At 36.9% G+C, this 26845-nt stretch overlaps 2 protein-coding genes across 30 annotated transcripts in view; both read right to left on the bottom strand.

Annotated features, from left to right (window-relative positions):
* cfh (complement factor H) overlaps positions 1-26845 on the bottom strand; it is an 81598-nt gene that overhangs the window by 27997 nt on the left and 26756 nt on the right. For 20 of the 25 annotated variants that reach the window (XR_011692107.1, XM_071486291.1, XM_071486286.1 and 17 more), the window contains one exon: positions 11617-11784. Coding sequence is in view for 24 of the 25 variants with exons in the window: in XM_071486291.1 (XP_071342392.1) it covers positions 11617-11784 (168 nt within the window). In the remaining variant the exon portion in view is untranslated. Of the gene's footprint in view, positions 1-8659; positions 8852-9409; positions 9596-9686; positions 9876-10709; positions 10866-11616; positions 11785-26845 lie in introns of all 25 variants that reach the window. The other 5 variants (XM_071486296.1, XM_071486297.1, XM_071486301.1 and 2 more) reach the window with 5 other exon arrangements.
* Positions 346-25585, bottom strand: LOC139626104 (coagulation factor XIII B chain-like). 5 transcript variants are annotated; one of them, XM_071486318.1, is made up of 12 exons: positions 25398-25583; positions 25110-25155; positions 22773-22955; positions 22442-22636; positions 22127-22303; positions 21207-21371; positions 20484-20651; positions 19726-19890; positions 18233-18391; positions 17768-17956; positions 17487-17672; positions 15303-16794 (listed from the first exon to the last, which is right to left on the bottom strand). In XM_071486318.1, the coding sequence occupies exons 4-12, from the start codon at positions 22449-22451 to the stop codon at positions 16775-16777; spliced, it is 1239 nt and encodes a 412-aa protein (XP_071342419.1). In that variant the 5' UTR covers positions 22452-22636; positions 22773-22955; positions 25110-25155; positions 25398-25583; the 3' UTR covers positions 15303-16774. The 5 variants fall into 5 exon arrangements, with proteins under 5 accessions (XP_071342416.1, XP_071342419.1, XP_071342415.1 ...); XM_071486315.1 differs by lacking the exons at positions 15303-16794; positions 17487-17672; positions 17768-17956; ... (1 more) ...; positions 19726-19890; positions 25110-25155 and adding exons at positions 346-2385; positions 3078-3263; positions 3359-3547; positions 3824-3982; positions 5331-5465 and having other exon boundaries at positions 25398-25585; XM_071486314.1 differs by lacking the exon at positions 25110-25155.

The following is a 26845-nucleotide window of genomic DNA, read 5'->3' on the forward strand; positions in this document are numbered from 1 at the left end:
TATCCATGGAAGGACAAGGATGGACCTTATATGAAAGCAGAAGGCATCTCATTTTGCACCTCTTTGGAATTTGAAAAAGAGCTCAACAGATTTGTTCTGTAATAATCTGACAAGCAACTTCAACCCTGCCATCCCAGATAAATCAGAAGAAATTCCCCTGTGTTAATGTTGAGAAATGACAGTTGACTAAAGAAAATGTTTGTATTTGGAAAAATATTTTCTCACCTGTGACAGATTTTATTCAGATTAGGGATTTAGGAAAATCAGTTGCACAATGCACAATTGTCTTTTTCTAACTGCAGTTCAACCACAGAGAAACTGGAGGTGTAATGTGATGTCCCTTACCATTCTGCTGTAAAGATTCATCCACATTCAGCCACAGCATAAAAAGCCAAAGTAGGTGAGAGAGTCTCATTGTGAACATCCAGGGATTGCAGTATTTAGGAATTATTCTGAAGTATTTGTGTCTGAGGTACTGCTTTTCTCCTTGAAGTTATACGGATCAGATCGAAGTATTTCTGTGAAGTGCAAATGCAAACATCTGCGAAGCAAACATTGTCAGGAAAATGGACACCACTCCCCAAACCCTCCCTTCACCTCTCCCTCTCTTTCTCTTTCACACACGCACGCACCACGCACACACAAAAACATGCACACACACACACACACACACACACACACACACACACACACACACACACACACACACACACACACACACACACACAAAATGATTTTTATGCAATAATTGCAACCCATATTTCTTAAGACAAACTCATATACACCTGCACTGAAAATAGTTTTCAACTGTTAAAACAAATATATTTATGTCACAACTTCACAGAGCAATGACTGAGAATATATATATTGAAATAAACAGTATTTTTGCAATATTGCTCTAATGAAGTGTTTAATATCAACATTCAAACATGGATTTACTTGCATGTAAACTTGCATGCAAGACAGTTTGCTCTATTTAGCTTTGTGCTTGACAGTAAAATATGTTGTCATTTATATTGAAACACATAAAGAAACAAGAATATAAATAAAATTTGTTTTTTTTGTGTTTTGTAATTTACTGGTTATATTTTTTGAACCAAATTTTATTCAATGTACATATCATACAACTTGGAGGAAATCCTTATACACTTACACTTATTTTGAACTTGTTTTGTTCATGTCTGTTTCACACATTATGATGTAGGTCTTCTTTATTATAATGAGGAATCCTGATACAGTAACTTGAGGAGCACATTATCCAGTATCACACCACTCATACAAATAAATTTACAATCCTATAACTGTAGCATTTGTTAAGTCAAGGTCACATGACGCCATGTGTGAAGGTAACTCATGACACATGGCAAAGCTCCAGAGAATTTCACAGACACATCTTTTGTGCAATAACAATCAATTTATAGACCCTCCATCATGTATTTCTTTGGTATCCTGTTATATTGATATATTAAATGCTACTGACTTGACAGAACTTAATCTGGGAGCAATTAGTCGTAGTTAATTTGAGGAAAAATTTATGGTAAATCAAATTAAATTTGACCTCACAGGTTGGTCCAGGGAAGTCTCCATAAAATCATCACATTAAACAATCTGTCACATACACAGCAGCATTAAGGCAAACATCAACTGCTTTGCTGGAACCAAGCATCAGACTGTTCATGACAACTTCAAGCTGACTTTGAATAAGAATATAGAATTTAAAGCTCAATGTCTTATATAATTGTGAGTATCTGAGTATCTGCTGATGACTCAAACCTTTCTGTCCAGTTTGATGACCGCATTAAATATGGCATGTAGCGATAGTGTTGACACTGCAGGACAAAGTCCATTGTAAAGAACATTCTGGGGAATAATCAGTCAGTTAAGTAATTTGATTAGATTTTTTTTTTTTACCATTTACTTTAACTTTAATGATTCATCCTTTCAACGCTGCTGAGGAAATTTCCAATTTGAATTCCTGAATAAACAGGTCACTGTCACTTGTTTTTCTTAATTTTAGGACATTGTGTTGACCTACATACATCCTCAACCTGCTACTTGCCAAACCCCCATTCTCACCCCTAACATATGCTAAATATGCTAAATTTGGAGAACGGCCCAATTCGGAAAATACAAATGGAATATGTTGTTTTTATGACCCATATCAAATTCTGAATATTGTTTTATTCAGAATAATAATGGAATTCTAGTGTGCATATAAATGTACCAAATATTGCCCTTTTCAACAGTTGTATGTATGTATTATATGTATCAGGATCATGTATTGTATAATCATGACATCAGGATGAATAATGCACATGAAAAGTAATTTTCTGGAGACGTCTTTGGACCTTGAGAAAAATCTGCATCACCGTTCCAGAGTGGGAGCTGCGGGAGAGGATTTCTTTGTTCAGTATCACATCTCAACAAACAGTGGGTATAAATCATGTACCCTATTTTATGTAACCAGTATAGTGTTTGCAGTTAAACAAAGCTGTTACGTTTTACTCTGAGCTGAAGGACATGCACCTTTGTCTTTGACCACAACAGTTTTCAACTACATCCTCAATGTAGAACATTGACCATATACTAGATTTTAAATGAATGATTTACCTATATTTGTACTTGTACCTCCTCCTTCATTTCTTTATGAAATATTTAAGTGTAATATGTAAGTAAAATATGTAATATGTAAGACTGAGATATTGGTATGTATATTGCACTGGTGATCAACAGGCCAGATATTAGTTGTGAGGATTGTTTGGTGTTTGCACACCTGAAGCTGGTGAATGAAGATGGCAGGGCCATCCATAGGAGACATCATGTTTCAGTGCTTTCAAACTTTCAGTATTTTGCTGTAAAACGACATGGAATTGATTTGCAGCTTCTTGTAAAGGACTTAATAAAAGGTCTGATCACACACCAAGATGTGGAAATTTAGTTTAGTAATGATATAATTTTGCGAAATTTTGAGTTTTGTTTCTTGACTTTGTTCTATATTGTGGACTGTTCTGTTGTAAACTAGAGTCTTCTTAAAGCTTTCTGCAAGTTATTTTGTAAATGCTTTTGGATGTACGTGCCTGCACATGTAATGTTCCTCTCCTCCCATTTTCCATTGTTGCATGTAATTGTGGCATCTCCCTCCAATATATAATTTTCACGGCAGTGATAAGTTACTTCAGAGCCAGACAAGTATTCCCTCTGAGGGGAAGTCACAACAACGGCATTCTCAACTTTGGGTGGGGCACTGCAGTGACTGGCAATAGCTGAAAGAGATGAAAACATGTTCAGTGTTATCTTATACCCTGTAATCTCTTTATATATGCCTACATCGGATAAAAGAAGACTGAGGATGACTCACATGCACAGATTGTTTTGAGTGGTGTTCCATTTAACTGCCATTTTCCCTTGCGACATGTTATGTGATCAATCTGAGCGATGTATCCTTCCTCACAAATAATCGGGACTCTTTCACCTTGCCTATAATTATTACGTTCGGATGCCAATTTCCTATGAGGAATCAAAGGAAGTTCCCCACACTTGCTTTTCTCTAGAGATGACACAATAACAAATAATTAGGTTTAAACATTTTTACAAAAAAATTATGTTAGCAATAAATAAACAACTCTTCATTCAAAATTATCTTTCTATTTTATAAAAATCGAGTTTGAATAAAATTGAAATAACAAATAATATATTCATGTAGCCTGTTTCAAAATGTCCTGTGGCTGGGGTCATACCAAAATATTGATATTTTACATTGACAAGCCACTGTGGTCAATTTACTTTATGCTGGTTACAACTAGACCTGTAAGGCATTAATTACCAATGCATTGTTCAAGTCCAGACCAGATGCCGTCATTACACGTGGCTTCACCCCACCAACCTTTACTCACAAGCTTATAACCTTCTTCACAGGTATAGTACAGTGTCTCATTGTATGGGCCAACTATAAATCCATGTGGGACATTGGGTTTTGCACATGCTGTATGAATTAAAGACAGAAAAAAGTTACATCCAGTGAGCATCAGTCATCATTACATTGGTGAAGCCTTAACATTAACTTTTAGTGCCACCAGTATGGCAACATTTCAGTTTAGCCTATTCCAGTAGTCTGGTTTTTGACTAATTACCTGAGAACTAATGACCAAATGAAATTCACATTAACCACAACCGTACTTTGTGTGCAGTGACAATCAGAATATAATATAATTAGAATATAAGATAATGTTAGAAAGCTAACACACTAAACACACCTGCTGTACATAAACATGTTAGCATTGTCATTTTGGGCATGTTAGCTTGCTGGCATTAGCAGTTAGGTCAAAGAACAGCCTAACAATAACTCTGGAATGGCTGGAGATGATGTCTTTTTAAAACTAAAGAGAAAACTGTTGTGATGAAGTGGAACTCTCCTTTTTGTTTTGCAGTGTAGAAAAATCTACATTTGGACCAATTAGGAAGACATTTCACCTCTCATACAAGAGGCTTCTTCAGCTCTAAAGACCAGTGTGGAAAACCCAGGTATTTAACCCTAGGTGGGGACAAACACCTTGGAGGTTGTCCTGAGAGTCGTTGACTAGCCATCATGTGAGTTAACCCCCATTCACACCTGGAGCCATGTGACTTTAACGAGTCACATGATACGTGGGGGGGGGGGGGGGGGCAAAGACTCTGTTTTGAGTCACACCTTGGCGCATGTGACGCTAACAACTCACATGATGGCTAGTCAACGACTCTCAGGGCCACCTCCAAGGTGTTTGTCCCCACCTAGGGTTAAATAACTGGGTTTACCACACTGCTCTTTAGAACTGAAGAAGCCTCTTGTATGAGAGAAACATCTTCAAGAATCAAAAGAAGTCCAGTTGCCTTCAACTTCAGCACTTAATGACTACGATGACCTGGATGACTGAGAACCTTCACGGACACTTGTGTTGTAAACCTACATGGGTGCAGACAGGTGATGAAGAACACAAACTTTTTCTCTATGCAGATGATGTTTTATTGAGAACTAGTGACCCTGCATTTGTGGATCCAGAATTTTGTACAATTCTAAACTCATATTCTAAGTGGATAACTGGATATGAAATTGACTGGTTTAAATCAGAAGCCATGCCACTATCAAAGATGTGCCCTCATATAGTACTGTAATTTTGAATAAATCTAATTTGATCAATGACAATGGTGAACAAAACTATTGGAATTGCTTTCAGAGTGATGTGTTGAACGACAGAGACACTGACAGCCAAACATCAAACAACTGACATCAAAAATACATATGAATTCACAGGCAAACTTTATTTGTTGTACGGTCTGAATTCCGGTCCAATTACCTTGGCTACAGACTAAAGTAAAACATTTTTTGCTGTTGCTGCATTCATATTGAACTCGTTCGTGGTGGGTATAATTCTCCTTTTTATTGCGTGTAATGTATGCATTACTGATGTTAAGTTTTTTACATCGTTTGTCTGAAAGAAATTAATAGAAATTATTCAAAAGCAATACTTTACTATGAAGTACACTGATATACACATATACATGTTTTACTGTAAAAAAAAAATTCACATGCAGTTCATATTTCATGTGTAATTTGTTTCTAATTTCCTGCATCTCCTGACTAGTTCTTTATCTACAGAAGTAAAGTTCTTCCTCTTGTCTCATCTCATGTCCCGCAGTGAGCACATTAATATGGAACATTTACCAATCCTTTAAAAATATAAAGTCCTTTAAAAGTATAAAATGCTTTGCCAGTTTTACCAAATTGTAAAGATGGAAATGAGGCATTCCTCCACAGATGGAGCAACAGAAGTATTAAAGACAGCTGCATTCCAGCAAGCAGCTGTGCAGCGACAAATAAGAGTCCAGCTGAGGCTAAGTCCTATGACTGCTCTCTGTGCAAAATTCCTGTGTGTTTATCTCCAGTTGCAGTCCTCAGGGTGCACTGAGGGTCACAACATGGACTGCCCAGTGGGACTGCACAAGGCAGTATGAACACAGTATGACACATGGCGAAACACGCAGGAACACACTGTTCATATGTTTACCTGAAAGCTCCAGAAAAGTTGTGCAACAACAATCAGTTCATAGACCCTTCATCGTGTATTTCTTTGGTTTCCTATTAGCTTCATTTATATAATGCAGCAAATGAGGCCACTTTTTGTCCACTTCACTAAGGCCACTGGAAAAGAGAGCATACCTCTATTCTGACTTGACAAAACTCAATCTGGGAGGAATTTATCAAACTTTATGATAAATTAAATTTGACCTGACAGGTTGGTCCAGGGAAATTTCAGTCAGAAACATCACATTAAACAATCTATCATCTACACAGCAGCATTAAGGCAAACATAAACCAGACTGGTTCATGACAAACTCGAGCCAACTTTGCATAAGGACATAGACTTTAAAGCTCAATGTCTTATATGACTGTGAGTATCTGCTGATGACCACAGTAAATGTGGCATGTGGCAATAGTGTTGACACTGCAGTACTAAGTCCACTGCAAAAATCTTTCGGGGGAACAATTAGTAAGTCACGTAATTTGGTTTGATTTTTGATTATTCCATTTTCTTAAACTTTAATGATTCATTCTTAAAAGTACATTCAACGCTGCTGAGGAAATTTCAGGTTTGAAATCCTGAAAAACACGTCACTGTCACTTGTTCTTCTTAATTTGAGGAAATATATTCATCCTAAACCTGATATTTGCCGAACCCCCATTCCAACCCTTAACTTACTTACCTTAAACTTAATTCTAACTGTAACCAAAAACTTAGAATTAACCTTTAAAACCAAAAAGTAAAAGCCCCACAATGTCACTGGGCAGACAAGTTACAGAGGGGAGATGAAAATCTATAAACCTTCCATGTATAAGGTGAACAATACAGTTAAAAATGCATTAAGTTAAGTAAACCAGATTTAAATCAACAATACTTTTGTTTGTATAAACACTACAGTTCCAAGTATCAAAATGTATGTAGAACCTAAAACACATTTAAATAATAATAATAATAATAATAATAATAATAATAATAATAATAATAATAATAATAATAATAATAATAATAATAATAATAATAATAACAACAACAACAATAATAACAACAACAACAACAACAACAACAACAACAACAACAACAACAACAACAACAACAACAATAATAATAATAATTTTATATTATGTAATTTAATTTTTGTGGAATGTTTTTAAAGATTTGCAACAGACATTGAAATAAGAATTTAAGATTTATTATTATTATTATTATGTTTTAATTGGTTGTCATTTTAATGCCGGCATCAAAATGCTTTCACCTTTAAGTTTTGTTGCAAATTTGGCCATAATTAAAAAAAAAAAAAAAAAAAAATCTTATATTGACATCAATTTGATTCATTTGTTAAAAGCTAATTTCTCTTCCTTGTAAAACAGTGCATAACAGGCGCACCATGGTATTGAGAGAGACCACTGTCACAGAATAATTAATACTAAGCTGAAATCTACTATTGAAAAGCTGAAGCCACAATTGATTTTTGTTATGCTTTACCTCAAAACCTTACCTTAAACCCATTTAAATAAAGCTTGGTTTCAGAATAAAAATACTGAATAAAACCAACAAGTAAAGTTTTTTCATTATGTTCTCCTCTTTTATTCAGTATGCCAAAGCTTTATAATATCAGACCACTTATCACACAAATGATTGTTAGATTCAGTCATTCAGTACAGCCTAGTTATAGCGGATCATGTATGTAGGTATGAATAATGTGTGTTCCGACTGAACAACCAAAGCAAATACACATAGAAGGGTTTTTTTTTTTTTTTTTTTTTTTTTTTTTTACTGAGACTTCTTTGGACCTTGATGAAAATCAGCATCACCATCCCTGAGTGGCAGCTGTGGGAGAAGATTTCTGTGTTCAGTATCACATTGCAACATACAGTGGGTGAAAATCATGCATCCAGCTCTATCTAACCTGTATAGTTTTTGCAGTTAAACGTTTAAGGTATTTTGATTTACTCTGAGATGACAAATATAAAAGACATGTGTCTTTGTCTTGTATGATACATGTTTTATATTTTCATGTTTTGTTACTTTTGTATATTGTATATTGTATATTGTATAGTGTATTTTAAGTGTCACAATGACGTAAGCACTCTTTTTTAGATTAAGTCAAAGTGTCCCATTTCCTCTGTCAATCACACACTGGGTCTTTTATATTGGTATATACAATATTACATTATGTTAAATAGGATATTTTTGATTTAAAGAAAATTCCATACCATCCTTATTCCTGGGTAATTTGCAACAAGATGTAATTTAAAAACTTTGAAAGTAATCATCCAAATGTTCCTACAGACAAAGCATCTGAATAGCAGTAAGTTTAATTTGCAATCTCTTTGTGACATGCCAACAGTAATCCAGTGTCTCATTTAATATGTGAAATGATTTTACATTACACTACACATGAGAGCTGTTTTGAAATTGTCCCAAAGCTGAAGCTGAATTAGCTCTGGCTTTGTCTTTTAAAGCCAAGCCCCCCCCAAATTATAATTCCTTTTTTCTCCCTTTACATCTATAATGGCATTCAGAATCTTGAAACTCAGGTTTAAAACAGGAGTCTTCTTAAGGCTTTCTGTGAGTAACTTTGAAATGCTTTTGGGTATACGTACGTGTGCGGCTACATGAAAACCCTCTCCACCTCCATCTTCCATTGGTGCATGTAATTGTGGCCTGTCCCCTCCCTGTATAATTATCACGGCAACTGTAAGTTACTTCAGAGCCAGACGAGTATTCGTCCCGAGCTGAGGTCACAATATCAGCATTTTCAACATCAGGTGGAGGCCCACAGGGATTGCCAGCTTCTGAAAGAGATGGAAACATCTTCAGTGTTAGGTTATACCCTGTAATCTCTTTATAAATGCCTTCATCTGATAGGATGAGACTGAGGATGACTTGTATGCACGGAAATAATTGGGACACTTTTTCCTTGCTCATTATTATTATGGTGAGATCTTACTTCTGCAATAGGAAGTTCTCTACCCCTGCTCCCCACTAGAGTTGTTAAAATAACAATAAATAAGCAAAAGTTCTCTATTCAAAGTTATAGTACATCGGGGCTGCCACTTTTTCAAAAAATCTAGTTTGAATAAAATTGACCTAACACATAATTCTTTTACTCATGTAATATGCTGACGGTAACCTGGTGTCTCATATAATATCTGAAAAGATTTCACTTCATCCTACACAAATTTTTGAAGCTGAATTAGCTTTGGCTGAATTTTAAAATGCATTTTTACACAGACCAGAGACTGGGGGTTTTGTTGTCCATTTTTTATACAGTGTAGTTGTACTACAGTACAGAGTGATCTCTTCGTGAGTAGTATGTTGAGTGAGTTTGAAATGCTTTTGGGTATACGTACGTGTACACGCAGTGGTAACCTCCTCCCAACTTCCATTGTCGCATGTAATCGTGGCGTCTCCCTTAATTGTATAATGATCACGGCACCTGTAAGTTACATCAGAGCCAGATGCGTATTCCTTCTGAGGTGAAGTCTCAACAATAGCATTTTCAACTTTAGGTGGAGGACTGCATGGTCTGACGTTAGCTGAAAGGGATGAAAACATTTTCAGTGTGTTTGGTTATACCCTGCAATCTCTTCATAAATGCCTTAATCTGATAGAATAGGACAGACTCACGGGCACAGATGTCTTTGAGTGATTCTGCATCATAATTCCATTTCCCCTCAAGACACGTTAAGGTCTCAATCTGAGCAGTGTATCCTTCCTCACAAATTATCTGGACACTAGCACCTTTCTCATAATCATCACGTCCAGATGTCACTTTCATGTTAGGAATCACAGGAAGTTTTCCACAGCTGCTTTCCTCTACAGGTGACACAATAAAAAACAATTAGGTCTGAATATTGTTACAAAAATAATTTTAGCAATATAAACAAAATGTCTGCATTCAAAAATATCCTGCATCCGCAATGCCACTTTATCACAAAAACAAAACAAAAAAACCAACAACATATCATTCAATCATGTGGCCTGTTCCAAAATGTGCTGTGGCTGGGCTGATATCACATTTCGCTTAGTACGAGGAATGGTACAAGGTGCATTGGCTGCCAGTGTACAGTCTGTTTGTGTTAGTGGGTGGGACTGAGCTCTCTTTCAAGAAATGGTGATTATTTATATCCTTGTTTTTATAACGGCATTGCAAAAATACTGTACTGGCTGGAATATAAGAAGATTTCTTCTTCAGGAAATTAGGTTTGAAAGAGTGAGGGTTGTCTTATATTATATATAAGACAATGTGTCAACAACATCAGATATTCTTGTTGAATGGGGAGAATACCAATGCAGCATGGTCTTCGACAGAGACTGTTGTTACACAAATGTGGGTTTTATGTATTGTTGTATTTCATGTTTAACTTATATGAGAGAAAAGGCTTCAGTGATGAGTCAGGTGATTAGACCGTCTGTCTAGTCAGGATCGTCCTACGTTCAGGCCAATATCGCGATACAAGCAGCAGAGAGAGAGGGATACTGATTGGATACAGTGAGTTCAAGAACATTAGGCAGCAAACAAATGGTTAAATTAAAACTTTGTTTCACCTTCTAAATTAAAATGCTGATATTCTACATTGACAAGCCTCCGTGGTCAATTTGCTTGATGCTGGTTAGAAGTAAACCTGTAAGGCATTAAATATTCATTACCGATGCATCGCACAAACTCAATCGCTGGGTCTCCACATTTGGCTCCACCCCACCAGCCTGTGGTCTTAAGCTTATAACCTTCTTCACAGGTGTAGTACAGTGTGTCATTGTACGGACCAACTACAAATCCATGTGGAAGTATGGGTTTTCGACATTCTGTAGAAATTAAAGACAGAAGAGCATCGGCCAAATGATGGAACAACACATTCTTAGCCATGCTAATGCTAAGGCTCGAGGGACGACAGTGTCAGTGTGTTGATTCACCACTTTGCTGCAGACGGAAATATTTTATTGTGGTGCTCAGAAGATAAATCCTAATAACTTTGGTGAATCCTTGATTTTTGTTATAGTGCCACCAGCAGGTCAAAGTTTGCACCCACTTTACGGATGCACACAAAATTTTGCACAGACTTTCATGGTCCCCAGTGGATGACTCCTGTCTCGTCTTGTCTCATCTCATATCCCGCAGTGCTCCAGAATGAGCACATCAACGTGGAACATTTACCAATCCTCTCAAAATATAAACTTGTGCAACCTTTAAAAATATAAAATGCAAGGCCACTTTTGCCAATGAGGCACTGACCTGTTGCCCCCAGTATCACTTAATAAAGAAATAAGTTTGAAATGATGCAAGAGCAGAATAATAAAATGATAAGATGCATCCTCAAGAAAACTGGTTGGAAAAAAAAAACAGGTAACCACACCTTTTCCTGTGTCACTGCTATTCCTTGAAAAGATTATTTGAGGTATTTACTCTTTGAGATTAATTTCCTAATAATCTGAAGTAACTGTAACTGTTTTATGATGTTCAAATTGATTGAGAGCCACTAAGCTCAGCAGGTTTGGGCATGAACAATAGTAGATTACAAAATGAAGGAAAAACAGTGTTTGTATTATAGTTTCTTACCTCTACATTCTTGAGACCCGATCCAACCATTTTGTCCACAGGTGATAGAAAAACGTCCCTCAAAACCATCCTTGCAGACGTACTCAACCTGCTCATTGTACTTGTATGATGACTTAGCTCCTCCAATAGTTTCTGCATTTTGGTAACGCTTTTGAGGGCATGTTACCTCTGGAAAATAAAAAACAGTAGCGACTGGTGACTGGCAAGTGTGAGCTGCATTTTGTTTTCACATAACACTTTTTAAATCAGATTCAGATAGTTCAGTTCCTTAAATTATTATGGTGTTTTATCTAATAAAACAGTATATCAGGATTGGAGTTTCCTTTCAGGTGTCTATAAAATCACATTTTGAAACTATTTCATGTCTTCAGGGAAGTAAAGTACTTCGCCTTGTCTCATCTCATATCCCGCAGTGCTCCAGAATGAGCACATTAACATGGAACATTTACCAATCCCCTCAAAATATAAACTTGTGCAACCTTTAAAAATGTATAATGTGAGGCAGACCAATTGTAAAGATGGAAATGAGGCATTGCCCTTTTGTCCCAGTATCATTTTCTAAATAAATCAGTTTGAAATGCTGCAAGAGTTGAATAATAAAATAAAAGATGCTTGCAGCAACAGGTAACAGATGCTTTCAAAAACATCAGACCTCCACACATTTTACTGTCAATGCCATTCTTTAGAAAACCAGGTTTTGCTCCAACATCACAGATTCTCTGTTGTTTATACTCATTGAGATTCATTTCCTAATAATCTGAAGTAAGTGAAACTGTTTTACAGTGTTTGGAAGTTAAAAACATCTTTAACTGTGGGGTAAGCGTGAACAATAACAGTTAACAAAGGGAAGGAAAAAACAGTGTAGTCCTTTCAACTGTATTATGTATTGTATTTTCTTACCTCTACATTGTGGAGACCCGGTCCAACCATCTTGTCCACAGGTGATAGAAAAACGTCCCTCATAACCATTCTGGCAGAGATACTCAACCTGCTCATTGTACTTATATGATGTCTTAGCTTTTCCAATAATTTCTGCTTCTGAATAATATATTTCATCACATGTTACTTCTGGGAAAAAAAACAAACCAAAAAAAAAAAACCAGTAGCGACTGGTGACTGGCAAGTGTGAGCTGCATTTTGTTTTCACATAAGACTTTTAAAATCAGATTCTGATTATGCTGCAGACAACCCTGGCCACATGAGAGCTTTTAGATCGGATTCAGATAGTTCAGTTCCTTAAAATATTCAGATATTTCATCGAATAAAAAGTAGAGACATAAAATACAAAACATAAAATAAGCAAAATGTTCCAAATTATAAAAGGTATTGGTTATATGGAATGGTTCATATGTATGTGTGAAATATCCTGACTCATTTTGTCCAGAATGATCTCTCCACCCTCTAAACTGTGTCCTCTTTACAAAGAAGACATTCTTGCATTTTACACCTCATTGCAAAGAAGAAAATACAGATGCCATTATTCAGGGTGTAACAGCTGTAACTGCATGTGTCACAACTCAAAGCTCTCAGGACGTACATTTTAAATAATTCCTCTGTGACTCATTGTGATTCTAAACTCCACGGCACATTGGTTATATGTGTTACCTCAGGGAAGTAAAGTACTTCGCCTCGTCTCATCTCATATCCCGCAGTGCTCCAGAATGAGCACATTAACATGGAACATTTACCAATCCCCTCAAAATATAAACTTGTGAACAAAACAAAGTTTTCTGTTGCATCTTACCTCTGGAAAAAGAGAAATACGGAGACTGGTGACTGGCAAGTGGAAGCTGTGTTTTGTTTTCATATAAGAGTTTTTAAATGAGATTCAGATAGTAAATAGTCAGATCTTGTCTGACTGCATGTATTTCATCTCAAAGCTCCATTTGAAACAATTCCTCTGCCACTAATTGTGATTCTAAATTCCATTGCACATTGGTTATATGTACACTAGTCTTGAAATTATTCACAAACCTTCTGCAAAATGGACACAAAGAAAGCACTAAAGCAACACAAAGCTTATTTTTTGATTGTATCCATGATCTACTCAAAGTATCCACGAAGGCTGTGGTGAGGCATGTTGTCCACATTACAGGCTGAAGAGTGAACATATATCTATTCTGCTGTCTTTAGACCACTGTAGGGATTTCATCAGGTCAGAGGGAGGACTTTCATATAGCTATAATCATCACAGCAGTTGTTTGTTTCATCCTTTTTGTGCTTACTTTAACTGTTTTCTCATTGACTGAACAGCAGGTTACTGTATCTGGCACTGACTTGGAGTTAATAAGTTTGACAGTTATGCTCAACATGGTCATTTATTACAATCTATGTTAGTTAGCACCAAATTTTGTATTTATTCATACAAAACATTTTACAAGTATAAGTGAGGTATAATGAAGTGGCTTGACTGGAAGAAGGACTTTTAGTTCCTGATTTAGCTCCAGAGTTTTGCAGCTATTTGTCTCTGTGACTTCTTTGTGGAAATCAGCCAAAAAAAACATCTATTCCAACTGGATGAAAAGCCCTCTTCCCAACTTCCACATGGTATTGTATCAAATCACAAATAATTAAAGGAAAATGTATTATGCTCTTGACTAATTTTCCGTAGTGTTAACATTTTAACTGCAAAGATACATTTTGGTTCCAAAAACTCATAGTCCCTCAATTTGGCTTAAAACTTTGAGGGCATATCCAGAAAATCTTGATCAAATGATTATTTTGCATCTCAGCAGGAGTTATTCAATTATTTTGTTTTCCCTTCGCAAGCAAAGGCAGATTCAGGCCATTTTACAGCCTTATCCATGGAAGGACAAGGATGGACCTTATATGAAAGCAGAAGGCATCTCATTTTGCACCTCTTTGGAATTTGAAAAAGAGCTCAACAGATTTGTTCTGTAATAATCTGACAAGCAACTTCAACCCTGCCATCCCAGATAAATCAGAAGAAATTCCCCTGTGTTAATGTTGAGAAATGACAGTTGACTAAAGAAAATGTTTGTATTTGGAAAAATATTTTCTCACCTGTGACAGATTTTATTCAGATTAGGGATTTAGGAAAATCAGTTGCACAATGCACAATTGTCTTTTTCTAACTGCAGTTCAACCACAGAGAAACTGGAGGTGTAATGTGATGTCCCTTACCATTCTGCTGTAAAGATTCATCCACATTCAGCCACAGCATAAAAAGCCAAAGTAGGTGAGAGAGTCTCATTGTGAACATCCAGGGATTGCAGTATTTAGGAATTATTCTGAAGTATTTGTGTCTGAGGTACTGCTTTTCTCCTTGAAGTTATACGGATCAGATCGAAGTATTTCTGTGAAGTGCAAATGCAAACATCTGCGAAGCAAACATTGTCAGGAAAATGGACACCACTCCCCAAACCCTCCCTTCACCTCTCCCTCTCTTTCTCTTTCACACACGCACGCACCACGCACACACAAAAACATGCACACACACACACACACACACACACACACACACACACACACACACACACACACACACACACACACACACAAAATGATTTTTATGCAATAATTGCAACCCATATTTCTTAAGACAAACTCATATACACCTGCACTGAAAATAGTTTTCAACTGTTAAAACAAATATATTTATGTCACAACTTCACAGAGCAATGACTGAGAATATATATATTGAAATAAACAGTATTTTTGCAATATTGCTCTAATGAAGTGTTTAATATCAACATTCAAACATGGATTTACTTGCATGTAAACTTGCATGCAAGACAGTTTGCTCTATTTAGCTTTGTGCTTGACAGTAAAATATGTTGTCATTTATATTGAAACACATAAAGAAACAAGAATATAAATAAAATTTGTTTTTTTTGTGTTTTGTAATTTACTGGTTATATTTTTTGAACCAAATTTTATTCAATGTACATATCATACAACTTGGAGGAAATCCTTATACACTTACACTTATTTTGAACTTGTTTTGTTCATGTCTGTTTCACACATTATGATGTAGGTCTTCTTTATTATAATGAGGAATCCTGATACAGTAACTTGAGGAGCACATTATCCAGTATCACACCACTCATACAAATAAATTTACAATCCTATAACTGTAGCATTTGTTAAGTCAAGGTCACATGACGCCATGTGTGAAGGTAACTCATGACACATGGCAAAGCTCCAGAGAATTTCACAGACACATCTTTTGTGCAATAACAATCAATTTATAGACCCTCCATCATGTATTTCTTTGGTATCCTGTTATATTGATATATTAAATGCTACTGACTTGACAGAACTTAATCTGGGAGCAATTAGTCGTAGTTAATTTGAGGAAAAATTTATGGTAAATCAAATTAAATTTGACCTCACAGGTTGGTCCAGGGAAGTCTCCATAAAATCATCACATTAAACAATCTGTCACATACACAGCAGCATTAAGGCAAACATCAACTGCTTTGCTGGAACCAAGCATCAGACTGTTCATGACAACTTCAAGCTGACTTTGAATAAGAATATAGAATTTAAAGCTCAATGTCTTATATAATTGTGAGTATCTGAGTATCTGCTGATGACTCAAACCTTTCTGTCCAGTTTGATGACCGCATTAAATATGGCATGTAGCGATAGTGTTGACACTGCAGGACAAAGTCCATTGTAAAGAACATTCTGGGGAATAATCAGTCAGTTAAGTAATTTGATTAGATTTTTTTTTTTTACCATTTACTTTAACTTTAATGATTCATCCTTTCAACGCTGCTGAGGAAATTTCCAATTTGAATTCCTGAATAAACAGGTCACTGTCACTTGTTTTTCTTAATTTTAGGACATTGTGTTGACCTACATACATCCTCAACCTGCTACTTGCCAAACCCCCATTCTCACCCCTAACATATGCTAAATATGCTAAATTTGGAGAACGGCCCAATTCGGAAAATACAAATGGAATATGTTGTTTTTATGACCCATATCAAATTCTGAATATTGTTTTATTCAGAATAATAATGGAATTCTAGTGTGCATATAAATGTACCAAATATTGCCCTTTTCAACAGTTGTATGTATGTATTATATGTATCAGGATCATGTATTGTATAATCATGACATCAGGATGAATAATGCACATGAAAAGTAATTTTCTGGAGACGTCTTTGGACCTTGAGAAAAATCTGCATCACCGTTCCAGAGTGGGAGCTGCGGGAGAGGATTTCTTTGTTCAGTATCACATCTCAACAAACAGTGGGTATAAATCATGTACCCTATTTTATGTAACCAGTATAGTGTTTGCAGTTAAACAAAGCTGTTACGTTTTACTCTGAGCTGAAGGACATGCACCTTTGTCTTTGACCACAACAGTTTTCAACTACATCCTCAATGTAGAACATTGACCATATACTAGATTTTAAATGAATGATTTACCTATATTTGTACTTGTACCTCCTCCTTCATTTCTTTATGAAATATTTAAGTGTAATATGTAAGTAAAATATGTAATATGTAAGACTGAGATATTGGTATGTATATTGCACTGGTGATCAACAGGCCAGATATTAGTTGTGAGGATTGTTTGGTGTTTGCACACCTGAAGCTGGTGAATGAAGATGGCAGGGCCATCCATAGGAGACATCATGTTTCAGTGCTTTCAAACTTTCAGTATTTTGCTGTAAAACGACATGGAATTGATTTGCAGCTTCTTGTAAAGGACTTAATAAAAGGTCTGATCACACACCAAGATGTGGAAATTTAGTTTAGTAATGATATAATTTTGCGAAATTTTGAGTTTTGTTTCTTGACTTTGTTCTATATTGTGGACTGTTCTGTTGTAAACTAGAGTCTTCTTAAAGCTTTCTGCAAGTTATTTTGTAAATGCTTTTGGATGTACGTGCCTGCACATGTAATGTTCCTCTCCTCCCATTTTCCATTGTTGCATGTAATTGTGGCATCTCCCTCCAATATATAATTTTCACGGCAGTGATAAGTTACTTCAGAGCCAGACAAGTATTCCCTCTGAGGGGAAGTCACAACAACGGCATTCTCAACTTTGGGTGGGGCACTGCAGTGACTGGCAATAGCTGAAAGAGATGAAAACATGTTCAGTGTTATCTTATACCCTGTAATCTCTTTATATATGCCTACATCGGATAAAAGAAGACTGAGGATGACTCACATGCACAGATTGTTTTGAGTGGTGTTCCATTTAACTGCCATTTTCCCTTGCGACATGTTATGTGATCAATCTGAGCGATGTATCCTTCCTCACAAATAATCGGGACTCTTTCACCTTGCCTATAATTATTACGTTCGGATGCCAATTTCCTATGAGGAATCAAAGGAAGTTCCCCACACTTGCTTTTCTCTAGAGATGACACAATAACAAATAATTAGGTTTAAACATTTTTACAAAAAAATTATGTTAGCAATAAATAAACAACTCTTCATTCAAAATTATCTTTCTATTTTATAAAAATCGAGTTTGAATAAAATTGAAATAACAAATAATATATTCATGTAGCCTGTTTCAAAATGTCCTGTGGCTGGGGTCATACCAAAATATTGATATTTTACATTGACAAGCCACTGTGGTCAATTTACTTTATGCTGGTTACAACTAGACCTGTAAGGCATTAATTACCAATGCATTGTTCAAGTCCAGACCAGATGCCGTCATTACACGTGGCTTCACCCCACCAACCTTTACTCACAAGCTTATAACCTTCTTCACAGGTATAGTACAGTGTCTCATTGTATGGGCCAACTATAAATCCATGTGGGACATTGGGTTTTGCACATGCTGTATGAATTAAAGACAGAAAAAAGTTACATCCAGTGAGCATCAGTCATCATTACATTGGTGAAGCCTTAACATTAACTTTTAGTGCCACCAGTATGGCAACATTTCAGTTTAGCCTATTCCAGTAGTCTGGTTTTTGACTAATTACCTGAGAACTAATGACCAAATGAAATTCACATTAACCACAACCGTACTTTGTGTGCAGTGACAATCAGAATATAATATAATTAGAATATAAGATAATGTTAGAAAGCTAACACACTAAACACACCTGCTGTACATAAACATGTTAGCATTGTCATTTTGGGCATGTTAGCTTGCTGGCATTAGCAGTTAGGTCAAAGAACAGCCTAACAATAACTCTGGAATGGCTGGAGATGATGTCTTTTTAAAACTAAAGAGAAAACTGTTGTGATGAAGTGGAACTCTCCTTTTTGTTTTGCAGTGTAGAAAAATCTGCATTTGGACCAATTAGGAAGACATTTCACCTCTCATACAAGAGGCTTCTTCAGCTCTAAAGACCAGTGTGGAAAACCCAGGTATTTAACCCTAGGTGGGGACAAACACCTTGGAGGTTGTCCTGAGAGTCGTTGACTAGCCATCATGTGAGTTAACCCCCATTCACACCTGGAGCCATGTGACTTTAACGAGTCACATGATACGTGGGGGGGGGGGGGGGGGGCAAAGACTCTGTTTTGAGTCACACCTTGGCGCATGTGACGCTAACAACTCACATGATGGCTAGTCAACGACTCTCAGGGCCACCTCCAAGGTGTTTGTCCCCACCTAGGGTTAAATAACTGGGTTTACCACACTGCTCTTTAGAACTGAAGAAGCCTCTTGTATGAGAGAAACATCTTCAAGAATCAAAAGAAGTCCAGTTGCCTTCAACTTCAGCACTTAATGACTACGATGACCTGGATGACTGAGAACCTTCACGGACACTTGTGTTGTAAACCTACATGGGTGCAGACAGGTGATGAAGAACACAAACTTTTTCTCTATGCAGATGATGTTTTATTGAGAACTAGTGACCCTGCATTTGTGGATCCAGAATTTTGTACAATTCTAAACTCATATTCTAAGTGGATAACTGGATATGAAATTGACTGGTTTAAATCAGAAGCCATGCCACTATCAAAGATGTGCCCTCATATAGTACTGTAATTTTGAATAAATCTAATTTGATCAATGACAATGGTGGACAAAACTATTGGAATTGCTTTCAGAGTGATGTGTTGAACGACAGAGACACTGACAGCCAAACATCAAACAACTGACATCAAAAATACATATGAATTCACAGGCAAACTTTATTTGTTGTACGGTCTTACCTGCACAGCTTTGAATTCCGGTCCAATTACCTTGGCTACAGATGACAGTAAAACGTTTTTTGCTGTTGCTGCATTCATATTGAACTCGTTCGTGGTGGGTATAATTCTCCTTTTTATTGCGTGTAATGTATGCATTACTGATGTTAAGTTTTTTACATTGTTTCTCTGAAAGAAATTAATAGAAATCATGAGAAATTATTCAAAAGCAATACTTTACTATGAAGTACACTGATATACACATATACATGTTTTACTGTAAAAAAAAAAAATTCACATGCAGTTCATATTTCATGTGTAATTTGTTTCTAATTTCCTGCATCTCCTGACTAGTTCTTTATCTATAGAAGTAAAGTTCTTCCTCTTGTCTCATCTCATGTCCATCTCATGTCAGTGAGCACATTAATATGGAACATTTACCAATCCTTTAAAAATATAAAGTCCTTTAAAAGTATAAAATGCTTGGCCAGTTTTACCAAATTGTAAAGATGGAAATGAGGCATTGGCCTGGTGTCCCATAGTATCACTTTATAAGTAAATCAGTTTGAAATGATGCAATAAAATAGTAAGATGTATCCTCAAGAAAACAGGTTAGGCTAAGAACAGGTAACAGAATGGAAAATCAGTTTTTATTCCAACAGTCATCATCATTTCCTATTAATTTGAAGTAATTTAAACTGTTTTAAAGTAACTGGAATTGATTATCATCAAGTCTGACAGGTTTAGACATCTAAACTGTATTATGTATTGTATTTTCTTACCTCTACATTGTGGAGACCCAATCCAACCTTTTTTCCCACAGGTTAGTGAAAAACGTCCCTCATAACCATCCTTGCAGACGTACTCAACCTGGTCATTGTACTTGTATTCTAACTGAGAGTTTCCGTCAATGTCTGTATTCTGGTAATATTGTACGTTGCATTTTATCTCTGAAAAAAAAAAGACTGGTAGTGACTGGCGACTGGCAAGTGTAAGTTGCATTTTATTTTTGCGTAAGAGTTAGTAAATCAGATTCAGAGACTTTAGTCATGTAAAATAATCAGTATTGCATCTAAGTAAAAGGAGATATATTTTAATGTAATAGTAATCACATGTAACAGTCTTGCATATTACATTACAACTTATGGTACATAACACATAAAATAAAATTATCCAAAATCTTAATTATATGGAATGGTCCCTTTCTGAACAATTATATATGTATATGTAAGAAATCTTGATTATTTTTTCCCCCAGTATCTCTCCACTTTCTGCCACTAATTGTGATTCTGAATTCCACTGAATATTCATTGTAAGCACACTGAGTGATGCAAAAGTTACAGTATTTGGCACTGACTTGGCGTTAAGTGTAACAGTTTTGGCCAAGATGGACATATCTTAAATACATGCATGTAAAACCAGAAAGAAACAGATATATTAAAAAATAAAGAAAATAAAAGTAAACAAAATCTGCTAACACTATATTGGTCTTTATATTTCATTACCTTTACATTGTGGATTTCCGTTCCAGCCATCTTCCTCACAGGTAAGATAAAAACGTCCTTCATAACCATCTTTGCAGACATAAATGGCCTGTTCATGGTAACTGTATTTCTGCTTAAAGTTGACAATATCTGCAATCTGGATATCATGTCTGGTGCACGTCATTTCTGAAAAACAAACCAAAACAAAATTTAGTTATACACTATTGTACACAGCCGGCAGTGCTTCAAAAGGAGGCCACATTTATTTCACACCTGGTATAATTATGACATGCTGCATAAATAAAGAAATGACTGTTGGCAATGTGAAGAGGATGAACTTGTAAGGACAGGCATCAAGAGATTCAGAGAATGCAACTGAGAGTAGTAGGAGCATTGGTTCAATTCAGCTGGAGCCCACCCTCCTGACATACAAATCGCACTCTGTCAGAGTTTGCCCCATGACCATCAGTATCACAGCGCTGTCAGCTCCCACAGTTTTCTGCCTGTATTTTCTTATTTTCTTCTTGCTGTGTTCAACAGTGTGGCCCTAGTGTATGGAAATAAATGTGACATTGCTTTGTAGGACAGGATTATGGAGTACCAGGCAATGCAATGCATAATTTTTGGTCTCCTGGATTTACAGGTCAGCATTGTATTTTTTGAAGAGGCAAACAACTACTGCTGCAATAAACACTATAGACTGGGACGAGGACAGATTTAAAATGTAATTAAGCGACTGTATAGATTGGAAAAGGGACTTTTAGTTGTTAATTTAGACCTAGAGTTTAGCAGCTCTTTGTTTCTGGGACTTTTTGGTGGAAAACAGCCAACAGAATAAAAAACATTGGTCGTGACTGGACCAAAAGCTCCTTCCACACTTTCATAAACATGGATAGAAAATTAACAGTAATGATATTAATGCAAGGTTAATTTTACAGTACCTTGACAGAGTGGATTTGGTCTCCATCCATCTCTGGTGCATGTAGCCCAGGTGGCGCCGTCTGTACTCTTGTAGCCTGGCTTACACCAATAATTTACAGTCTCATCCAGTGTTATATTTTGTCCTGAATAGGCATCCCAGTAATACACATGTGGGTGTTTAAGTTCGCATGTAATCTCTAGAATAAGAGAGATAATTGTTATCTCAAGTAATAGAGATAAGATTGATAATCATCATCGCTTGTTGACAAACCACCAAAAACAATCTCACAATGTGTCTCTGGAGACAGTCTGTCAAAAGCCCATGAGTTTTATACCGTTGCACATTGGTGTGAAAGTCCACTCTCCATCGTCTTTGCATGTGGCTACTGCTGAGGTGTCTTGAAGGAGAGAAATCCAGTACCTATCGCCACATGTTATTTCTACTGTTTCACCAGGTGAAAACACATTTCTGAAAGGAGGGTCATACCTGGTTCCTTTGGGTGGCAGTAGTGACAGTCTACATTTTATTGCTGCATTTGTTGTGAAATTAAACATTTCTGTTAGTTTGTTGTAACAAGAAAACCATGACATACATCCTTTCAGCACAAAATTTCACCTGTAAGGATGATATTATCAATTAACTTGGATTATTGAGTTTATACTTACATTCACATGCTGGTGTGGGGCTCCATTCTGCTCTATGACCTATTTTTGTGCAATTTGAAGGTCTGTCCCAAGTGCGCTTATATGTTGGATTGCACACAAAATGCAGGACTTCATGTTCTTTGTACTCTTGGATATCTCCAGATACATATCCATTTTCAATCACAGGTACTGTACATTTTGTGTCTGTTGAAGAAAAACACACAACCACGACATTGTTCATGAAAAGCCAAATTAAGTGAAAGTTGCTTAACTTGATTTGGCCATTTGGCCATGAGTTTCCAACATCCCTGGTTTGAGACCAACTGGGGACCTTTGCTATTCGTTATCATCGCTACTGATCTTTTGTTAATTTCCTGTCACATACTGTTGACTATGAAAAACGAAAAAAAAAAACAAAAAAAAACAAAACAAAAAAACAAAACAAGAAAAATCCCTGAAACAAAGTGAAGCAGGTTAGAGTAGGGTATAGAGTTTGCACTGACAGTAAACAGTAGTGTTTTCTTCATTTTTATATCACTTAAAGTGTCTTTTATATCACGAGGAGAAACATTTTTATGTAGAATTACTCTTTAACTCTTGTTGCAATGAAAAAAAATGGCATGGGGGAGTTATGTGCTGGACTATTTCTGCCAGGCCCAGTGACTTCCTCACAGCAATCTCACACTGAAAATAAAAAACTTGAAAATAAATCTTTGTTACCCTTAGGCATAGACCCAGGCTATCCATTTTTGGATGGGCCGCAAGAGTGGCACCAGCCATATAATCTGGAATGTCCCTGACTGACTGACTGACTGACTGACTGATGATATTTCCACCACTGATCAGCCAAGTGCCTTGTCACTGAGTTGGAGTTTCTGGTGCAAACAGGTTGAATTACTGGGGTGTTTGCAGCCTGCAGCGTTGCCAACTAAGCACATTGTCGCTGGATCTCGAGACCTCTTTTTTTTCTGTCAAACTGGCTATGTACCTGATATATGACAGGAGCATGTACAGATGCCAAACAGGGGCTTAGGGCTACACTTCTTGTTACGGGCAGATTACCGAGCCACTCTGGTTTCCCGACTGCTCGGATACTGCAGGGAAGCCTCCATAAACTACTTTCATTACATGTATCATTATCACCAAAGGAGGCAGAAGAATAACTAAACATAAGACACAACAAGCAGAGAGAGCAGGAGAGTGGGAGAGAGAGAGAGAGATGTCACAGTGACAAGGCTTGGTGACCAGTTGTACAAATAAAACTGAGGGAGTTAGACATAAAGACCTGCTTCTAATAAAAGTCGGTTACATTCTGGAGTTGGAAGTAAATAAAGGCTTAACTATTGTGGATCCCAGATGGAGGCTGTGTTCTGCGTGAGAGACAAATTAAGAAAGACAGTCAGTCTGTGTCAAGGCGCCCGGGAAGAGTGTGTCCCTTTTGGGCTTAGTCCTTGCTGTGGCAGCCTGGGCTCAAGTCTGGCCTGTGGCACTTTGCTGCGTGTCATCCTCTCTTTCTCTCTCCCCAGTTTTCCGGTCTCACTATGACTGTAATAAAGGAAAAATCCAGAAAAAATTAATTGTAAAAAAGAAAGACAATCTGTCTCTTCCAACTTTCTCTCTGATTGATCATTTTATAAGCCTCTTCTGTGTTGTGTGGAGGTTGGGGACAGGGCCTGTGGAGTGGAAGACCCATTTTCCCCTTTTTCTAAAAAGGGGGCCAGAGGTTCTGCTCCAATTATTGGTGTATTTCACTGCTCAGCCACCCTGGGAAAATTTATTGAATGCTGGAGAGGAGGCTCTGAACAATGTGAAACCTCAGGTTGAAGAGATTGCAGATTCCACCCTGGGCATGGAACACTGAACCAGTTCTTTACCCTTGCGGGGTTGCTGAGAAAGTTCTATTTAAGTTATTTTTTGGGCATTATTTGTGCCTTTTATAGATAGAGTCTGTCAAGACAGACAAGAAATGCAGGAATAAAGAGTAGGATACCGGCATGTAGCAAAGAGTCGGGCCTGCCAGGGACATTTGAGCCCACGTGGTATGTACCCGAACCATTCAGCTATCGGGTCGCCTGGAGTCATGGATGTTCATCCTATCTAAATGTGTTTTGTGGACTTGGTTCCCTGAGGAACCCTGTGGGCAGTTCTGCTGGAGTCTGAGGCCTGGGAACACCTTGGGATCCACCAAGAGAGGCTGTGAAATGGGGAGAGGGATGTCTGGAATACCCTGCTTAGCCTGCTGTCACCACAATCCAACCCCAGAGAAGTGGAAGAAAATGGATGGATGGCTCTCCACACATATATATATATAATGTATATGTATAATATTCTGCATCTCAAGAACTGGAAATTCCTTACCAAAATCTCTTCACATGCAAAGGCAAGAGACCGTCTTTTCAGCCTACTACATAGGAGGACAGGCGAGGACATTGTAAGTAGGAGACATGTCTTTTGTACCTCTTTGGCACTGGAACGAGTTCTACAGAAAATGCTTGACATAAGTTTGCATCTAAAGAAAGATATTTTCTCACCTTTGTCAGATTTTAGACAGATAAGGGAGCTAGCTTACTCACATGATGCATGATTGTTGATTCTAACTGTGGTACAACCACAGAGAAACTGGACGTGCGATCTGACATTTCTTACCATTCTGCTGTAAAGATTCATCCACGTTCAGCCACAGGATAAAAAGCCAAAGAAGGTGAAAGAGTCTCATTGTGAGCATCCAGGGATTTAAGTATTTAAATAGGAATTACCCCTGAGGTTTTCCTTTTCCTCTCAAACCGATTAGATACAAGTATTTCTATGCAGTACAATTGCAAACAACAGTCTGAGGAAAATGGGTACCTCTCCCAAAACCCCTCCCTTCAGCCCCCTTTCACACATATTTTGCAAGAAAAGCTCAAATAAACCTGCTTTGCAATTGATTTCAGCATTCAAACATGGATTAACTTGCAGGTTTAGTGTGACCAGAAAACAAAAGAAAGCTACATATATTCTTCCAAAGATAATGGTTTAATAGTGTTTTCCTAATGGTCAGAATGACTGCAAAGCACAATGCACAACTTGAGCAGAATATAGAACAAAGTAAATGCCAGAAAGAGAAACTGTAACAAAATTAAGATAACTTCCCAGAGCTTTTCAAAAGTTAAAGCAAAGTATAATCACATTTAACATTCAAGAAGTGCATTGCTGGATTGACAGACACCTACAGATGTCAGTTTTAGCCTACTTTATATGTTGCAACTCACTAGCAAAAGCGTCCTAACACCGCAGATCCCTTGGTCTCAGATCCCTTGAAATGTCATCCTATTCATTTTAGAGAATCATAGGCTGCTATGCTGCTTAGGTGATGGTTTTCATTCTGTTTTTCATTCATTAGTTGTTTCCTGCTTTGATAAACTCAATTTGTGTTTGCACCCAATGTCAAGCATTCCAGCAATCTTACTACTGTTTAGTATGCCTGTTTTTTTTTTCTGACCCTGTCTTGGAGTAAAAGTCTGGCCTTTAACTCTGATTGATGACCAAATCTGTTTTTGTAAAGTAAATTCTGTTTTATTAATGAAGTTGTTGTCTCTGAGTAATGCTATCTGGTCCTTTTGCCTTTGGTTTCTTAGGTTGTTGTACTAAATACCTATTTAATAAGCCTGATGGACTGCATGTATGGGTAAGCAGGTAGTGCATATTCTGTATGTTGCCATAGGTTGCTTCCTCTGGGTCCCAGTCACCTGAACATTATTGTTCAGGTGATCCAGTATGAATCAATGGTCAATGGCCCAATTGTTGGGCTGCAAGTAAAAAGTATGATTGAAAAAATTAATTGGATGAAAATATAATGAAAAACACAACACAATTTGAGGAAAATGCATTATGCAGAATGCAAAAGAAGACACAATTTTTTGTGCATCTGAGGGATGTTGGGGACATGGAAACTGAGTGGGTACAGGCTTACATATTATTTGCTCATATTGTTTATCTCCTTATTCATTAAAATTGTTACAGATGTTTGCAGTTGGTAATAATACTTGTTTTTCGTATTGAATCTGGTTAATCTTTTACATGTTTATTCAACCAGCTCATGCCCATCACTTCCA

Source organism: Trachinotus anak, unplaced genomic scaffold (assembly GCF_046630095.1).
Source record: "Trachinotus anak isolate AG129_WGS33_773 ecotype Australia unplaced genomic scaffold, CSIRO_AGI_Tana_v1 ptg000010l, whole genome shotgun sequence".
NCBI lineage: Eukaryota > Metazoa > Chordata > Actinopteri > Carangiformes > Carangidae > Trachinotus > Trachinotus anak.